At 34.5% G+C, this 20623-nt stretch overlaps 1 protein-coding gene across 1 annotated transcript in view; it reads left to right on the top strand.

Moving 5' to 3' along the window:
- NBEA (neurobeachin) overlaps window positions 1-20623 on the top strand; it is a 667766-nt gene that overhangs the window by 240921 nt on the left and 406222 nt on the right. The window contains exons 31-33 of the mRNA XM_052650319.1: window positions 3091-3529; window positions 14545-14699; window positions 16917-17043. Coding sequence (XP_052506279.1) covers window positions 3091-3529; window positions 14545-14699; window positions 16917-17043 — 721 coding nt within the window. The remainder of the gene's footprint in view (window positions 1-3090; window positions 3530-14544; window positions 14700-16916; window positions 17044-20623) is intronic.

Genomic DNA, 20623 nt, shown 5'->3' with positions numbered 1-20623 from the left:
ATGGACAGGGAGGCCTGGTGTGCTGCATTCCATGGGGTAGCAAAGAGTTGGACACGACTGAGTGACTGGACAACAATAATATTTTGATGCATCATCTGAAAATATTTTAATATTCAAATTTAATAAACTTTTAATTGTTTTATAATCAGGAAGTCTAGATTTACATTGAAGGTCTATGTATCAAGCTACTGAGTTATTTTAATTGTCTAGTGAGTGAGTCTGTTGAACAGAAAAGCAAAAAGCTCTATAGATAGCAGAAAAAATCTTTTTATATGATACTTTATGAACTCAAATCAAAGATTTTATGTTCTTAGATATTTTATATGCTAACAGAATGCTTATATTTTAGCCTGAGTTGAAAAATTTACTTTTTTGTCTAGCTCTTAATGTGAAACATATCATAAGATTCTGAAACATGTTTAGGGTAAAACCAAACCTGTAGACCAAATCTATAAATGAGCTAAATTTAGACTAAGTTCTATCCTTGACTGAATGCCTTGTAGCAGCTGAACTCTGTAAGAAAATTTAACCCAGGCTAGTAGCTGTTCCACTGTGATATTTTGTTGTTAGAGTTCTGTGTTGTTTCTGTGTTTACATTCTCTGTTTTACTAGTATAGGAATGTCACTGCTGCCGCTGCTGCTAAGTCGCTTCAGTCGTGTCCAACTCTGTGCGACCCCATAGACGGCAGCCAACCAGGCTCCCCCGTCCCTGGGACTCTCCAGGCAAGAACACTGGAGTGGGTTGCCATTTCCTTCTCCAAGGAATGTCACTACTGCTATTTAATTCCATCCTGATTTTTTTACTATAACTGTTTTCTCTACATGAATGTATAGTCTATAGATTAAACATAAATTTAGTAAATTCAATAGTTTCTGTAAGAGTGTAAATAACTGGCTTAACCACCTTCTCATTCTATATTCCTAGGTAATTTCAACAGTTTTCAGTTTCAGTTACCACCTCTGGTTGAATGATCCCCAAATACGTGGCTATAGTTTTCTTGACTTCCAGATATAAATGTCCCAGAGATTCTACAGACTCAATTCACTCAAAATTTAATTCATTATCTTCCTGAACAACTTGCTTCTTTTTCATGTGCTTTTTTGGTTAGTGAGATACCCCTATTTTTTTTTTTTTCTTCAGCTCGATACTCCAGAAGCATCTTGATTCTTTATTGTCCTTCTTATTCCTAATGTAGTTTTTCTACTTTGTCTTAATCTTCTGTCGCAAGGTTTTATTTTAAAATGTGAAATTGTTATGTTTACCTCTTACCTTTTTCCTTCTCTACTCCTTTGCCAAAAATACTACTGAAATTTTCTGACTTCTTAAAAATACTTTATGCAGTTAAGTTTTAACCTTGAGAACAGCTAAGAACAACCTGTCTTTCATGTTGTTCATCCAGTGTTTTAATACTATCATATTCTACAAAGTTGTATTAAAGCCCTTGCCTAAGCAAACAAGCAAAACTAAAAGCTATTTCATAAATATGAGGAAAATTACAGTATATCATGGACTTGTAAGAGATGTATATTTTTAAGTTCTTTGTCCAGTAAAATTCTAAACAAATAAGAGCAGCAAAACACCTAAGGTTAGTTTTATAGAACTTACAAATGTTAATTTCAAAGAGATCATCAAAATAGTTTAGTTTGCCCTTCTTGTTTTATAAAGAATAACTGTTAGTTATTAAAGTAATACAAATAGCTGCCATTTACTAAATATCTATTTTATGCATGAACTGCAAGTAATCTACATATGTATCTTATTTTCTGCTTCAGCATGACTTTATTAAGTTAAATACTATTACTATTTCCATGATACTTTTTAAAAAATATTTATTTGACTGTGTGTGCATGCTCAGGTGTGTCCAACTCTCTGACCCCATGGACTATATAGCCCACCAGGCTCCTCTGTCCATCGGATTCTCCAGACAAGAATACTGGAGTGGATTGCCAGTCCTCCTCCAGGGGATCTTCCTGATCCTGGGATTGAGCCCATGTCTCCTGCATAGGCAGGCCGATTCTTTAACACTGAGCCACCTGGGAAGCTGTTATTTGATGGTGCTGGATCTCAATTGCCACCCCAGGTCTCTTCAGTCTTTGTGTCATGCAGGATCTTTAGTTGTGGCACTCAGGATCCTTTTTTTTTTTTTTCGCAGGATGTGGGATCTATATAGTTCCCTAACCAAGTATTGTTCCCAGGTCCCCAGGATTGGGAGTGTAGAATCTTAGCCACTAGACCACCAGGAAATTCCTCCATTATACTAGATTAGATAAATTTTTCAAGGTCATCATTTAGAATTTGGTCATATTTTATTATAGTGGCCTTTGTATAATGAGATTTGATAGGGATTTAACATTTTAAAAGATTTTTTTAATCTATTTTAATTGGTAATACTATATATGTTTTCATACATATATATTTGTGATTCAATTTCCACATATTGAAATTTATGTTTATTCATAAAGAATCATCATGAATATTCCAAAATAATTGTTCTTAAAGGCACATACAGGTTAAATTCTCAAGGCTCACTATTCTATTATTAAAGCATTTATCTTTTTGAACTAATCATTTGACTTGGTTTTTGCAACTAACTCTTTAGAATTTTATGTATTACAAATAATTTTTTAAAATACCTTTAGTTTAAAATTTTCAATTAGTTATTTCATTACTGGTTATTGAAATACCAAAAAAATATAAAAATGGCTTCATATTTTAAGGAAAATATTAAAGGAGTATAATTTATCTTGCATGATTGGTAGCTGACAAAGGATAAAAGGGAGCTTAATATAATTATTTATAAGCTGGTATAAGAAATTATAGTAGGAACTATTTCCCCATGTTTATAAAAGTATCACTTTTGACATGCCAGATGATTATAAAAGAAACAGGGCTCTGTTGATGCTTACTGAATAAAATAACAGGTGTATATAGCTGATACGTTTTAACCAAGTTGTGTTGTTACGCACACTCATTTAGCAGAGTTTTTGCTCCTTACAGGTTTTCTTTTCTCTTCTGTGAGTATATTTTATTAATAACAGTGGGTTTTCATTTGTGAAGCATTTTGTTTAAACTGATTTCTATCATTATAGAAACACCTGCTGCATTCCCGGACACTGTAAAGGAAAAAGAAACACCAACCCCTGGTGAGGATATTCATCTAGAAAGTTCCATTCCTCATACCGATTCAGGAATTGGAGAGGAGCAAGTGGCTAACATCCTGAATGGGGCAGAATTAGAGACTAGCACAGGCCCTGATGCTATGAGTGAACTGTTATCCACTTTGTCAAATGAAGTGAAAAAGTCACAGGAAAGCCTGACCGAGAACCCCAGTGAAATATTGAAGTCTGCACCGTCCATATCTAGCATTAGTCAAACCAAAGGCATCAATGTCAAGGAAATACTGAAAAGTCTTGTGGCCGCCCCAGTCGAAATTGCAGAATGTGGCCCTGAGCCTATCCCATACCCAGACCCAGCATTGAAGAGAGAAGCGCAAGCTATTCTTCCTATGCAGTTTCATTCCTTTGACAGGTAGGTACTGAACTTACTATTCACAGTGCTCTGTGTACAAAGGGAAAATTAGTGTCTGTTTAATTTAAAAATATTAGGCAGATCTTGAAAACATGTTTATTACTGTAGATTCTTACACAAAGACTATCAAAGTGATAGGCCAACCTACTGTCTGATCTCATAGTCAGACATTTTAATTATATGTTTCAAAAAAGGGGCTTCAGTATGAAATGGGGGATGACACATTGAGTTGGAAATAGGGTAACACAGATTCTGATTATGACCTATCGTCAAGTGACTATTGTACATTGGAGAAGTCACTTTATATGTATGTGTGTGTTTATATTATGTACATACATATATATAAATATGTGTGCATATATGTATATAGCTATAAACATAGATATGAGGTAATTGACAAGTAATTGTTTTTTGTTTTAAAGAGAAAAAATTAAGTAAATCAGATATTTCTTAAACTGTAATGTCAGAATAAATAAATATACAGTCAGAATGCAGTTTCTATTCCATATTATTTTCTCTAAAATAGACAAACTGCTTTGTCTAAGTTAGAGCCAGTACTTTTTGAGTTTAGGGGTTGAGGTGTGGCAATAAGGCATTTTCAGTTAGGGTGCATTATATTTTTTATACATAAAAAGGATTTAAAAATTGCCTATAAACATTTTAACCATTGTCCTATATATACTTTTTGAAAATCTGTTGTGAAATATAAATGACATTAGTCATCATGTCAGATATAAAAAGATAGAATCAGTTTTGTTTTCTGTGAACTTACAGTAGTTAAAGGAGATAAAATGTTTGCAAATATGTGTCATATAAGATAAAATGTGTTAAGTGTCAGACATTTTTTAACAACTAATAAAGCAGGGGTATATGAAATTATTTCTTTTTTTAACAGTTTGGAAGTTTATTCATATAGTTCCTTGGATATTCCCTATGCCATTTCATGTTTAGTTTGCATTCCTAAGAGATATGTGTATGTGTATTTATGAATTTATATAAGCATAACACATAAGTATTTTTAATTGTATATATGTATAAATCTATCTGTAAATAACTGTTATAATAGTTTAATTTGGGATCATAAGTTTTATGTTCCATTTAAAGTTCTGTATCTAAATTTTGTTAACATATAAGCAATAGAAAAAGAGAAATACTGTGATTTATATAAGAGAATCCAATGAAATAAAGATTAGGTAAAATATTTCTTTCCTAATTTGGATTATTGTTAGGACAATTTTTTTCATTAAAACTTAACAAAGCTGTCACCTGAGTGCCAATATTCTTAGCCACTCAAAATTTATTATACTTTCGAGGATATTGCTGTACAAAAAATAGAACTTTCCATTTGTTCTTCGTAGCATTTGTGCAAAACGCAATGGGAGTGCAATCATTATTCAAAATTGCATAAGTAGAAATGAAATCGTGGAGCACAAAGCGTATTCCAATTCTTTTTAGGAGAAGGGTCTCCAGTGTAGTTAATATATGCAGTAGCTCAAGTACTATCAAATGTAAATGATGAGGTGATACTGATGAAAGGAGGGGATTGAGGTCTCAGGGGGCGCTGATGACGGATTGAACAGAAGCGGCCTTGCACTGCACGTAACTCAAGTCTGTCGTCTTCACTGCTCAAACCCATAATGGGAGGTGGCAGTCTGAAATGAGTTGCCACGGCAAAGAGTATTATTTTTGAAATGCTTTCACACAAATCACTAGGCCCTGCATACAACTTAGTTTCATGCTTTAATGTCATCAGGAGGCACAAATTGGTGTGTCTAATTGTTTGCCACCTGCCAGCAAAATGAGCTGCCAGCCAGCCAGACCGGTTTGATTGTCTGTCAGCCATTCAATAGATTGAGAGTGACAACATCAAAAATTTAACTTCAAACTCTGGAGCTTTGAGCAGCTTTTCAGAGACATCATCCTCACAAGTGCTTCTGGACAACTGCATTTTTCAATTATATTTGTGATATATTGCTACCATTTGCCTTAAAGTGTTATCTGTCTTAAGGTAGCTATAATTACATTACGAAGTATATAAACATATTTCTGAAGCACTAAAATCTGAAATTCAAGTTATGACATGTCTTTTAGCATCAGATTGAGTTCCTTGAAAATAGGATCCAAGAAGACAGACTTTAGATGCAAAATCCTGAATGCTTTTAGTTTCAAACACAGAATTATCTTGGGTCTTCTCTACCAATAATGTATTTTTCATTTTTATCTTTGGTTGAAAGTAGCTATAAACTCAGTTGCTCATTTCTTTGTAACTAAATCATACATAATAATATTATACAATCTCAGTGGAAATCACCTAGGATTATCCTTGATTTAGCCAATATTTTATTGGTTCTTTGGAAAACATGCTAGCGAAGCATTCTTTATATTTTCTCTAGATTGTAAGTTTGGGAATAACTTCCCAAAACAACTGATGTCATATATGAGTCATACATTCAATTACATTTTTCATAAGGAGTTTCTCTTCACTTAGGATGACATTTTGACAAATTTCAGTATTTTGAAGTTTGTAATATCATTTTTATTAGGTAAATTGTAACATCAAAATTTAGAAACGTTTAGACTTAACTAAAATAAACCTTTTTCCTTTAGTATTAGATCTTCCATCAGGTTGTATTATGAAACATCATATAAATATCCTCATCTGCATATATGGAAAGCACTGATTCTTTTTCTTTTATTTTCTCCAGACATAATCTGTGCAGATTGAAGTATATGTCTTTGATTTCACTGAGTGACCCTAACAAATTTATATTTATGACTGTAAAGCACTGAAACTGCTAGACATCCACTAGTACTATTCTGTAGAGGGAACACCGTATGTATAGAGGAAGTGTGATAACGAAATTATAAGAACTTTCCTACTGTTCTATTACTATGAAGCAAAAGTAAATACAGGTTTTTTTCTAAGAGAACAGTTTAATAATCTCATAATAGAACTTCTAGTTGCAAAGTTCCTCAACAATTCTGTTTCTTCTGATAGATTTCTGTATAGATGTGTGGTTTATAAAATAGTCTAGCTGAGCTGTGTTTTTTTTTTTTTAATGTATTAGTAACTGTAACTTTTAGATTGAGAGAATGGTTTTCTCTAAAACCATCCATTACGTTTTACCACATCTTTTAAACTAAAATTTAATCCTGCATATCCAAATGCTTTTCATCTTCTGAGAATTTGGTGTATATATCTGTGATTTAGCTCAGTCTTAATTCCGCAGGGATTCTTGAGACACCCCCTTAGTTTGGACAAAAGACCCAAAAAAAAGGCAGAGGACAATATGTTTGTCTCCATACATTTTAACTGTCATTATATTTCAAAAAATTGTTTTTCATCTTGATTATCATCAAAAGCTTGTAATTGTGTTGCTTCTCTGACTAACAGACAATGATCTTATGGTGTATACTTTATCCCTTTTGATTTTAAAGACCCGCTTATGTGTGAATTACTGGGTTTGATATGATCAAGTGAAGTAGTTTGTATTTTTCCCCTCAAACATTTAGTATACTTGCTTTCCAGTGTTTCATTCTCTGAAAAAGAAAATCTCTTGAGGAAAAAAAGTATTTTGTAAATACTATTTGACTAAAAAGCAGTATAGATAGCCTTCATATTACTAAACTTCAAGTATAGGCTTTGTCTAAGTATTTTCCCTGTAGTTCTTTTTTAACATCAGTGCTTTAAATATTAGTGCTCAGAATGATAGTTTAGGATAAATTTTTAAAAATTTGTAGAAATGATGGAATCCTACATTGATTTCTTCAAGCTTAGAATTATGTAAGAATACAAAAACTTATAATTACTACTGAGTACTTCAGTTTCTGTGTTTATAGTTTTCTAATGTTTTGTTAAGAAAGTATTTTGATCATATCACTTAAAGGATGAGCAGGTAAATGTAATCTAGATTGATTAATACTCTGCCAACCATTACAATTCAAAGTTTCAAGGTTACCGAGCTACTGAAATCCCACCTTTTATTATGTTCCAAGTGCCCTGGTGATAGTAGTTAAGGCCAGCTGCCAGATGATGCAGTTTTGACCCAGCATGGTTGTATTCTAATTTTCCCAATATTGTTGCCTTTTTCTGTCCTGACATTTCCACAGACAGTTCAATGAGTTGAAAAAGGCATCTCTCTTTAAAGGGTGAATTAATGAAATAGTTGTTTTTCATATATCCTATTTTTCTATTGGTATTCTAAATATTTTACAAAGTAGCAATTAATAAATCATTAAAATGATAGACTTGCAATTTCTAATGAGCTTCAGTAAATTGTAATATCACCTTAAAATCAGAAATAATTATTTTTTCTACACAGTTTTTTTTTCAAATTTTTTTTTCTTTCAAGATAAATGTCTAATGTCAGTAAAACTTGTTAGAAAAAGAGTAATAATATAGAAATTAGGAGAAATGGCTCTTAGTAGTGGATCTCTTTATAATTAGTTGTGTGACCCTTATCTATTCTCTTTGGTTCTCTGGGACTCAGTTTCCCAACATGGAAACTAATACATTGTTTCCAGAAAGTCCCATAAAGTAAGAAAATCCTGGAATAAATGAGATAGCTTTATAATTAGTTTCAAAAAGTAGTAGATGACTATTAACTTGGTTAAAAGACCTGAACCCCAGAAAAGATTTGGCGGGCCTTTTTTCAAAGCTTTTACCTCACTTTAGGCTCTTGGCATCTCTGAAGTGTGTTCCTTCTGTTATCTTCCAGCTGGCCTCACTATTTTCCAGGTTTTGGCCCACCAAATGGACCTTCCACATTTATGCTAGAAATGTTTTTCTTAAATGTAAATCACATGAAGATTTCTAAATAATATCTTGTATTATTCAATAAGAGATGAACTTAGTTTGAAATAGAAAGTCCTCACCTTTCACCAGCTATAGTGATCTATTTACAGTTCTTCAATCTTTTATGATTTTTCAGGTATCTTTGCCTTAAGAAGTTTTTGCTATTGAACTTTTCTCTTCTTAGCTGAATCCCACTGATCCTTTTTGATTCAGCTTACTCTCCCCTGATAATGTTCATCCTTTATGTTTCTGAAGGCTCCTGTGCCTAACTCTAATCAGAGTGGTTACTGAACTATGTTGAACAGTTGATTTATTTGTCTCTTGTATTTTATTTTTCAACTATCTCTAAGGCATGGGTTCTGTCTTAACTTGTCTTATGTATCCCCTGACTTGGCAGTGTAGTTGTATTCCCTTAACCTTTTGCTGTTCAATAAGTGTTACAGAAAAGAGGGAGCAAGTGGAAAGAAGAAAGGAGTTGTATTAAAATCCATGAGCAATTATAAAACCCACTTGTCTTATTAAGTCACTATTTAAAAGCCATTTCTTATCTTCAATATCTCAGTTTACACTTGACAGTTCTTGAGTTGTGCAGATAAAATAGTGTCCTTTTTACAAAATTCACATAACTAGTTAATGGCGATATTTAAGATTTTTGTAAAGATCTTTAAGACTTTTTACTATAGTTATCTAGACTCTCAGTCTTTCTTGACCGACACAACCTGTGTTCTAGATCTACTGTCATTCTAACTATTCTTTTATAAACATGATGGTTTTGTTGTTATTCTTGAAATGTGGTGTCTAAAACTTCACGTAGGATTTTATGAGGTCTAACAGACACAGAATATATCAGGATTATTGCTTCTTTCACTCTGGAAACTGTTGTTGTGGTAGACCCAGATTGCATCAGCACTTTTGAGAGCCATCAGTTCAGTTCAGTTCAGTAGCTCAGTCGTGTCCAACTCTTTATGACCCCATAGACTGCAGCACACCAGGCTTCCCTGTCCATCACCAACTCCCGGAGTTGACTCAAACTCACATCCATTGAGTCAGTGATGATATCCAACCATCTCATCCTCTGTCATTCCTTTCTCTTCCCGCCTTCAATCTTTCCCAGCATCAGGGTCTTTTCAAATGAGTTAGTTCTTCGCATTAGGTTGCCAAAGTATTGGAGTTTCAGCTTCAGCATCAGTCCTTCCAGTGAATATTCAGGATTGATTTCCTTTAGGATGCACTGGTTGCATCTCCTTGCTGTCCAACGGACTCTCAAGAGTCTTCTCCAACACCACAGTTCAAAAGCATCAGTTCTTCAGCACTCAGCTTTCTTAATAGTCTCTCACATCCATACATGATTACTGGGAAAACCATAGTTTTGACTAGATGGACCTTTGTTGGCAAAGTAATGCCTCTGCTTTGTAATATGCTGTCTAGGTTTTCTTCCAAGGAGCAAGTATCTTTTAGTTTCATGGCTGCAGTCACCATCTGCAGTGATTCTGGAGCCCAGAAAAATAAACTCTCTCACTGTTTCCATTGTTTCCCCACCTATTTGCCATGAAGTGATGGGACCAGATGCCATGATCTTAGTTTTCTTAATGTTATGTTTTAAGCCAACTTTTTCACTCTCCTCTTTACTTTCATCAAGAGGCTCTTTAGTTCTTCTTCACTTCTTCCCATAAGGGTGGTGTCATTTGAGAGCCATAGCAGTACTAATGATAGCTAAGCTTTTTGGACCACTTATAGTGTTCCAGGTAAAATGCTAAACATTTGATATGTATTAATAGTATATAATTTTATCTTTGTAACAATCTTACGAGGTACAAACTATTATGAGTCTCATTTTAAAGGTATGGAGAATGGGGCTTAAAGAATTTACTTGCTTGATACCTTAGAGGTAGAATTCTAACTCAGATCTGTCTGAGATTAATAACCAGGCTTCTAGTCACTGTGTACTCTATTTATATCCCATGTTGTAGTAACTACTATACTGCTGAGTTTGCTGTCAGTGAAGTGTCTGGAGGCTTTAATGTCAGCTAATATTAAATCAGATATTTTCAGAAGTTTTCTTTTAGTAGGAAGACATTTAATGTTGTTTGCATTTATTTATAAGCCATCAGTACAAGTTGTTGAGATGAAATTCTTTTCCCGTATTCATAGAACTCATTTTTCTTAATACACATCTCAGAGCTTCAGTTCTTGACAAGATGCCTTGTTACAGAGAGTTTGTACGAAGTTAGTAATGATTAGTTAATCAGGAAACTTTGGCTATATATATATATATATATATATATATATATATATATATATTTTGTACCATTTACAAATACACCTCATTGCACTATCAATCAGTTTGCGTTTCTTTATGTTATCCATAGAAATTTTAATGAAAGATTTATGGGAAAAAATAATAGTTTTACTTCTTTTCAAATCAAGAATTGATAATTTTGTTTTCTTCCTAGCTAGTCAATGAAATAGTTTATAAGTTTAGGGAAGAGTTTTGATGATAAATCCAAAATATTAGTTTGTTTTTTTTTCTGTTGATCTTTATGTATATCATTGTAAATAAATACCTTATCTTATAGGCAGAGAATTATTTCAATTTAGAAAGTGGTAACAATTATTAACATTTATAAGGCACCTCTTTTTTTATTATTATTATTTTTTTTTACTTTACAATGTTGTATTGGTTCTGCCACACATCAACATGAATCCGCCACAGGCATACACGTGTTCCCCATCCTGAACCCCCCTCCCACCTCCCTCCCCATACCATCCCTCTGGGTCATCCCAGTGTACCAACCCCAAGCATCCTGTATCGAACCTGGACTGGCGATTCGTTTCATGTATGATATTATACATTTTTCAGTGCCATTCCCCCAAATCGTCCCACCCTCTCCCTCTCCCACAGAGTCCAAAAGAATGTTCTATACATCTGTGTCTCTTTTGCTGTCTCACATACAGGGTTATCGTTACCATCTTTCTAAATTCCATATATATGTGTTAATATACTGTATTGGTGTTTTTCTTTCTGGCTTACTTCTTTCTGTATAATAGGCTCCAGTTTCATCTACCTCGTTAAAACTGATTCAGCTGTATTCTTTTTAATGGCTGAGTAATACTCCATTGTGTATATGTACCACAGCTTTCTTATCCATTCATCTGCTGATGGACATCTCTTAACTTAACACGGTTCTTTTAAATACAGTCTCATTTAATTTATCCAGGTATACGTGAAATAAGTCATATTTGCCTTGCCATTTTTACTGAAAAACTGAAATTTAATATCACATATCTTGAAGTGATTTAGTTGTTAAGCCTTAATCTTCTAACTCCACATCCTATACACTCTCCATAATGTCACGCCACCTCTCAGTGAAATAAATTAAAGTGTTGAATCAGGAATGGTCAGTGAAGAGATTGAAAGCATAGTGTGTGCTTTTGGAAATTTAATAAGATAGTTGAAAGTACAGGTTGAGTCTAATGAATTGACTCTGTCAATTAAGCAAAAAAGAAAAAAGTATCTAGAAAGAGCTAATGGAAGAATTTGGGAGAGCAGAGGTTAAAATTATCTAACATTATAATTACTGTTGTCACAAAAATATTTTAAAAGCCCCTGAAATTGAAAATAATAATCCTTATAAATTTAAATTTTTTTACATTGATGAAGTCATTTTTGTTTTAAAAATTGTTGGTATTAAAGAAGTTTAAACCATAGACTTGTCAGTGAACCATTGATACAGTTTCTTTTAAATAGAGCTTTTTAATGAGAAAATTAAGTTTGTCTTTACAATCTAAAAGACCTAGTTTAAAAGGTCTATTTTAGGGACTTCCCTGATGGTCCAGTGGTTAAGACTCCATGCTTACATTGTGGAGACCTGGGTTTAATCCCTTGTCAGAGAACTAGACCCCTCATGCCACAAGTGACAGCCCTCATGCCTCAATTAAAGGCCTGGTACAGCCAAAAAACTAAAATAAAACAACATCTCAGAGATAGTACTTTAAAAAGACCTAATTTAAATTGGATATATTTTTGCTGACATTCACTTGTTTTCAGGCATTATATTTGAACTTAAAATACCTCATACATCCACTTTCAAGATAAATAAGTGAGTAATGCTTGAAAGTGTTTATTAAATAGAGCTGGTGTACTGTAAACTCAGAGTACATCATGAGAAACACTGGGCTGGAAGAAACACAAGCTGGAATCAAGATTGCCGGGAGAAATATCAATCACCTCAGATATGCAAATGACACCACCCTTATGGCAGAAAGTGAAGAGGAGCTAAAAAGCCTCTTGATGAAAGTGAAAGAGGAGAGCGAAAAAGTTGGCGTAAAGCTCAACATTCAGAAAACGAAGATCATGGCATCTGGTCCCATCACTTCATGGCAAATAGATGGGGGAAGAGTGGAAACAGTGGCTGACTTGATTTTTCTGGGCTCCAAAATCACTGCAGATGGTGATTGCAGCCATGAAATTAAAAGACGCTTACTCCTTGGAAGGAAATTTATGATCAACCTAGATAGCATATTTAAAAGCAGAGACATTACTTTGCCGACTAAGGCCCATCTAGTCAAGGCGATGGTTTTTCCAGTGGTCATGTATGGTTGTGAGAGTTGGACTGTGAAGAAGGCTGAGCCCCGAAGAATTGATGCTTTTGAACTGTGGTGTTGGAGAAGATTCTTGAGAGTCCTTTGGACTGCAAGGAGATCCAACCAGTCCATTCTGAAGGAGATCAACCCTGGGATTTCTTTGGAAGGAATGATGCTAAAGCGAAGCTCCAGTACTTTGGCCACCTCGTGCGAAGAGTTGACTCATTGGAAAAGACTGTGATGCTGGGAGGGACTGGGGGCAGGAGGAGAAGGGGACGTCAGAGGATGAGATGATTGGGGGCAGGAGGAGAAGGGGACGACCAAGGATGAGATGGCTGGATGGCATCACGGATTCTGAGTGAACTCCGGGAGATGGTGATGGACAAGGAGGCCTGGCATGCTGCAATTCATGGGGTCGCAAAGAGTTAGACACGACTGAGCGACTGAACTGAACTGTAAACTTTGAGAAAGATGAAGCTTTACTGAAAGAAAGTAAAAATATTTATTATTTTAAAGAAATAGTTTCTTTATCTTTGAAGTTGACTGTTCACATCTATTTATTATTTAAGGTTAACACAAATGTTAAGTTCAGAATTTTTAATGAAATTCATTTAAGTATGCTAAAGAAACGAGAATATTTTCAACTCCTAAGCTCACAAAGTCAGTGTTTGAAAGCTAAAGAGATCTTTTTACCGAATGTCCAGTGTATACTCTCATTTCTCTTTCATTATTCCCTATTATGAAAAACAACTCAATTTTATTCAGGGAAATAAAGTTTAATTTTATTGTTTGTTGTTGATTCTCTTAAGTCGTGTCTGCCTCTTTTGTGACCTCATGAACTGTAACCCTACAATCTCCTCTGTCCACGGGGTTTCTCAGGCAAAATACTGGAGTACTTTTCCTTCTTCAGGGGATCTTCCCAACTCAGGGATCAAACCCATGTCTCCTGGATTGCAAGCAGACTCCTTACCACTGAACCACTTTGTTATTCTGTATTCCTTGCCTTAATATTTAGCTTTACTATGAAGAAGTTCAGAATTTGGCTTTCAAATGTTTTTATGACTATTTTCCACATTTAGAATGTAATAGAGATACAATGGACACTTTATATATGTATATTTACAAAAAAATCCCTATGTGCATATATGAAAAATATTCTAACTAGAGCACACCTTTTTCACATTTTCCTAGGGTTATGATTATAGACCACATGTCATCTTTTAAAAAAGTGTCCAAATTCTAGAGTCTACGTAAATATTTGCCAAATAAATGATAATAGTTAACACTTTACAGTATATCCTTAATGTCTATATTCTTTTCACCAATGAAGTTGCAGTCAGAAAAAGGAAAAAGAGGAGAAAATGTGATGATAGGACTTCCCTGGTGGTCCAGTGATTGAGACTTCACTTTCAAATGCAGGGGCTGCAGGTTCAATCCCTGTTCAGGGAGCTAAGATCTCATAAACCAAAATGTAAAAGAGAAGCAATATTGTAACAAATTCAGTAAAGACTTAAAAAATGGTCCACATCAAAACAATGTTTTCTAAAAGATAATTTGATATTGATTACATGTATCTGCCAATGCAAGATTAGAATTCATCTTAGACATTATGTTATTTTTCATCATTTCTTTGCAGGAGTGTTGTGGTCCCTGTTAAGAAGCCACCTCCAGGTAGTTTAGCTGTAACCACTGTAGGAGCCACTGCTGCTGGAAGTGCACTGCCAACAGGCAGTACCTCTAATATATTTGCTGCTACTGGAGCTACACCAAAAAGTATGATTAATACAACAGGTATTGTCCTTATCTATTTTTGTGATACTTCATCTTTTTCTTTCTGTTTCCTGTATCTTCATTTTTTCTGCTTATTTTATCTTAAAAATTAAAATACTGTGATCATTTTAAGATTATCTTAATCTTTAAGAAGATTATTCTTTATGTTTTCAGATTTTGTAATTCTAGGGTAAACTTTTTAGGCACTTTTGAGAACACTATGGGTTTTGTTTTGAGTCTTCTCAAAACAAGATGCTGTTTACTTTCATAGTGAACTCAGATTCCTGAAGGATATTTGGGGAGCAAAGCCAAAATACAATTTGAACACTGACATTTGATATGTAAAAATTAGTAAACTGTATCAAGAATATCAAAGTATACTATATATATTAGTGACAGCAAATGGATTTAGTAACATTTTCTGGTTGAAACCAAATATATAGTTTTCACAAAGCTCCCCTAACAACCTTGACGATATGCAAGAGCCTCAACTTAACAAAAAGTGCATGTGAATAAGAACCGTTGTTTGACATTGTATTAATTTATATACTTAGATTTCAATTTTATCCATTCACTGTCCAACATTTTCCTAAAAATTCTAGAAACAGAAAAATTCCAAATCACTACAAATTTTAAAAGCCTGCCTAAAATAACTTTTTTCTTTTTTTGTAAATTTCCAGAAATGTTCCTGTTGATTATTAGCGAAATAAATCCTTACCCAAATCTTTGTGATTCCATTTTAGGTATTTACACAACGCAAGATGATCCCTGACTTTCCTTCCCTGACTATAGTAGCCTTCTCTTCTCCAAACTGTATAGCCTTGAACTTTTCCATCTATTATCATTACTTAGATTATTCCCATTTTTATTAATTTCATAGCTCTTTGTGCTTTCTGTATTTATCTTGTTTATCATACCACCTGAGTCCTGACACATCATGAACAGCACATTTATGGGGTTGTAGTAAGTAGAATGTACTCTATGAAGCATATTTATGTTAGCAAATAAACATCATTAATGGCATTGTGTTAAAGAACAAAACATCTTTGATTTATACATATTAAAACAAGTATTTATTTCTAACTTGTTTGAAGACTTCTTATATAAAGTTGTTTTTTTTTTCTATCTAGTTTATAGCCTTACTCTTTATATTCATTCTGCTTTCTAGAGGAAGGAATAAAAATGTTTTCCTTTTAGCAAAATGTAAACTCAGAAAAGTGTTAAGAACTTTAAAATATGCCAGTGTAGTAGGGAAAAAAATCTGTATTTGGTGTTTATGGACTAAATCCTTACTTTTATGAGTAAAAAGCAAATAATTTCTTTTTTATATTTATTTGAAACAAGGTATGATATTTTCCTTGAATTTCTATTCTATGAATTAATAATAGATTTAGAAAGTGATGGTAGCCAGAGGTCTAGTGATAGTATAAAACATATATTACAATAAAAATGTAGGCAATGAATATCCTCCTTAGAAATACATATATACAGATACACACACACACGAATAACCTGAGGGTCAGCATCTAAACTGGACCCAAAACTAGTTTAGATTTTGGCACGAACGTGCTGTGTAAGTGTTGTTGTGAAATCCAAGTTTTAAGTATTAGTGTAAGATAATATAAAGATAACAATTAGGAACAGTAGATGTCCCTCAACTCCATGGCTATTTAATATACGTATATGGTGTAATATAGGAAAATCTGTTCTAAAATGGCATCTTCATATCGTTGAGGAAACTCATTATTTTAAAATTGGGTACAAATATACTTATTATAGTCCTTCTTAAGCTATCATATTAAAATAAGCATTGATGCTGCAGGGCCACAAATTTATGTTGAGACGGTTTTTTGCTAATTATTTCTTAAATGATAAAAACTAAAAGTATAACAACATAGCAATAAAAAAGCAGATAATATTTTCCCATCTAAATTTGCTTTGTTTTATCAACCTCATTTTATCTAAAATTGTTTTCATTTGTTGATGTCTTTTATTTATGCCCCATTTGTAATCTGTAGTTTTGTTAGCATAATATAAGTAAATAAACTGTTTCAATGCATTAGCTATTTTTTAATAATTATAGTTATTAATGTACTGTTGGCCAAATGATGTTTTTAATGGCCTAATTCTATTTTGAAATTCAGATGAATTTTTTTTTCAAACTCAATAATGATGTAATGAAAATTATTTTGTTCAGAAGTTTGTATTTAAGGCTAAAAACTATTATTTTGGGAACAGGTGCCGTGGATTCGGGGTCTTCGTCTTCTTCCTCGTCTTCTAGTTTTGTGAATGGTGCTACCAGCAAAAACCTTCCAGCTGTACAGACTGTTGCTCCAATGCCAGAAGATTCGGCTGAAAACATGAGGTATACATAACTAATTGTTTTTTCACTCATTTTACTCCCTTCCTTCCACCTCAAAAAGAGTGAAACAGTATTCATTAAGTTTAAAGATACAGTTAAGAATTCTTAAGAATGTTTATGTATTTCATTGTTTTGATATTTTAGATAATTATTCATTATATAAAAATTATTTATTATATTTCAGAGTCTAAACTGAGAAGTCTTGAATGGCTTTCAAGATGTTTCCTGAATTTATAATCCACTGTCATATAGCACATGTTACAGTTCCATGTAAGGTAGAAACATGCACATGTGGCACCATGATAAAATTGGACATCTTTGGTGGGGTGATGAGTTTAAAATATAGTCTTTCAGAATAGAGTTATATGTAACATATATATTTGGAGGTAGAATCACCAAACATTATCGTTTGTATCTTGATACATAGATAAAAATGATTTGTAGTAACATATCAAACAACATGGGCTTCCCTGGTGGCTCAGTGGTAAAGAATCAATGTGGCTCCTGCAATTCAGAAGCCACAGGAGAGTCAGGTTTGATCCCTGGGTGGGGAAGATCCCCTGGAGGAGGAAATGGCAATCCACCCCAGTATTCTGGCCTGGAGAATCCCATGGACAGAGGAGCCTGGTGGGTTACAGTCCGTGGGGTTGCAAAGAGTCGGACACGACTGAAGCAACTTAGCATGCATACATCAAAGAATATTCCTAGAAGAGATTGGCCCACATGCTTGATGTTAAATTTCACATACACACACACATTTATTCATGTTCGTAATTCAAGTATCACACAAATACAGACTATAGAAGCTCAATGAAAGAATGATGTTGTGTCACCACCACTCAGAACAAAAAACAGAGTATTGCAAGTACCTCAAAGCCCCCATCTTGTGTGCCTTTTTTGACTCTATTCTTGTTCTTCTTCAAATCTACCACTCTGACTTGAAACTGGATTAGTTTTGTCTTTTTTGTATTTTCTATGAATGGAATTGCACAGTATGGGTTCTTTTTGTCTCTGGCTTCTTCTGTTCAACATTATGTTTCTGAGATTTTACCTGTATTGAATGTAGCAATAGTTTTGTTCATGTTTATTTCTTAGTGCTGTATACTAAAATTTATTAATCTGTTTTACTGATGATGGGTATTTGAAAGTTTCCAGGTTTGCACTATTACGAGTAATGCTACTTTTTTACATAACAATGCTGTTTATACATTACTCTTAGGTATATTACACATTTGTATGCATATACGTTGGGTAAATAACTGAGTGGGATTACTGATTCATATCTGTATGTTCAGTTTTACTGGATAATGCCAAATGTATTCCAAAGTGGTTGATGCAAGTTTACTAAACTCAATTAGCACCTTACAAGAGTGCCTAATTCATTAAATCTGTAACAATACTTACTTATTGTCACTCTTCCATTTTTGCCGTTTTGGTGGAAGTATAGCGGTGGTGATTGTTGTTCAATCAGTAAGTTGTGTCTGACTCTGCCATCTCTTAGACTGCAGTTCGCCAGGCTCCTTTCTCTTCTACTGTCTCCTGGAGTTTGTTCAAATTCATGTCCCTTGAGTCAGTGGCATTCCATTGTATTTTCTGTTTGTATTTTTCTGGTACTTAATGAGGTCGAGCATCTTTATATTGTAATAGCTTATGTAATATCATATATTGTAATATCTTGTGTAATAACTATCTTAGATAGTTGTAAATTCCTCAAATGGACTTTTTGGCATGGACAAAGGGACCAATATTTATTGGTCCTTTGGTTTTCCTCTTTTGTGATTTCTCTGTTGAAATCTCTTACTCATTTTAAAACATTGAGTTGTCTTCTCCTTAATTTGTAAAGGCTTTTCTCCTTATGCATTTTGAAAATGAATCCTTTGATGGTTATATGTTTTATGTATATACCTTCTCCCATTCTGGGGCTTTTCTTATCATCTGTGGAATCTGTTTTCATCAAAAGAGGCTGTAAATTTTAATGAAACTCAATTTATCAAGTTTTGGGGGTTTTCATGCTTTTAATTTTCCCCAACTCATCCTCTGGCTGCTTTATTTTTGCTTTTTATATTGAGGTGCATAGTTCATCTGGAACTGAGTTTTGTGAATTTTATGAAGCAGAAGTGATATGGATGTCAGGATGACCCAGTACCATTTATTTGAGAAACTCTCCTATCTCTACTTTTGTCATAAATCGTGTTCCTATGTAACACGACTCTGCTTTGGCACTCCATTCTACCCAGTTTGTCCGTCCTTAAGACATACTGTCATAATTAGCTTTAGGTTTAAGAAAGTAAGTATCTGGGTAAATATTGTTTTCCCATCCTGTCCTTTTTATTCCAAGGAATGCTAAACTATTGTTGACGCTGTGCACTTCCATTTAAATTTTAGAATCAGTATATCAATATCACTTCATGGCAAATAGATAGGGAAACAGTGGAAACAGTGTCAGACTTTATTTTTCTGGGCTCCAGAATCACTGCAGATGGTGATTGCAGCCATGAAAATAAAAGATGCTTACTCCTTGGAAGGAAAGTTATGACCAACCTAGACAGCATATTAAAAAGCAGAGACATTACTTTGCCAACAAAGGTCCGTCTAATCAAGACTATGGTTTTTCCATTGGTCATGTATGGATGTGAGAGTTGGATTATAAAGAAAGCTGAGCACAGAAAAATTGATGCTTTTAAACTGTGGTGTTGGAGAAGACTCTTGAGAGTCCCTTGAACTATAAGGAAATCCAACCAGTCCATCCTAAAGATCAATCCTGAATATTCATTGGAAGGACTGATGCTGAAGCTGAAACTCCAAACTTTGGCCACCTGATGACAAGAGCTGACTCATTGGAAAAGACCCTGATGCTGGGAAAGATTGAGGGCAGGAGGAGAAGGGGACGACAAAGGATGAGATGGTTGGATGGCATCACCGACTCAATGGACATGGGTTTGGGTGCACTCTGGGAGTTAGTGATGGACAGGGAGGCCTGGTGTGCTGGGGTACATGGGGTCGCAAAGAGTCGGACACAACTGAGCAACTGAACTGAACTGATATCAATATCCATATTAAAACCAACTTCCTGGAATTTTAATAAGGAATGGAATTTATAGATCTAAGTCGTGTCCGACTCTGTGCAACCCCATAGATGGCAGCCCACCAGGCTCCCCCATCCCTGGGATTTTCCAGGCAAGAACACTGGAGTGGGTTGCCATTTCCTTCTCCAATGCATGAAAGTGAAAAGTGAAAGTGAGGTCGCTCAGTCGTGTCCTACCCTCCGCGACCCCATGGACTGCAGCCTACCAGGCTCCTCTGTCCATGGGATTTTCCAGGCAGGAGAACTGGAGTGGGGTGCCATTGCCTTCTCCAGATCTATGGCAACAAGGGTTATATATCACCTGGCAAGCCACTCCAGTACTCCTGCCTAGAAAATCCCATGGACAGAGGAGCCTGGTAGGCTGCAGTCCATGGGGTCGCTGCGAGTCGGACACGACTGGGCTACTTCACTTTCACTTTTCACTTTCATGCATTGGAGGAGGAAATGGCAGCCCACTCCAGTGTTCTTGTCTGGAGAATCCCAGGGATGGGGGAGCCT

The sequence above is a fragment of the Budorcas taxicolor genome, chromosome 12, assembly GCF_023091745.1.
Source record: "Budorcas taxicolor isolate Tak-1 chromosome 12, Takin1.1, whole genome shotgun sequence".
Lineage (NCBI taxonomy): Eukaryota > Metazoa > Chordata > Mammalia > Artiodactyla > Bovidae > Budorcas > Budorcas taxicolor.
The sequence above is the reverse complement of the archived record's forward strand: the minus strand, read 5'-3'. Positions and strand labels throughout refer to the sequence as shown.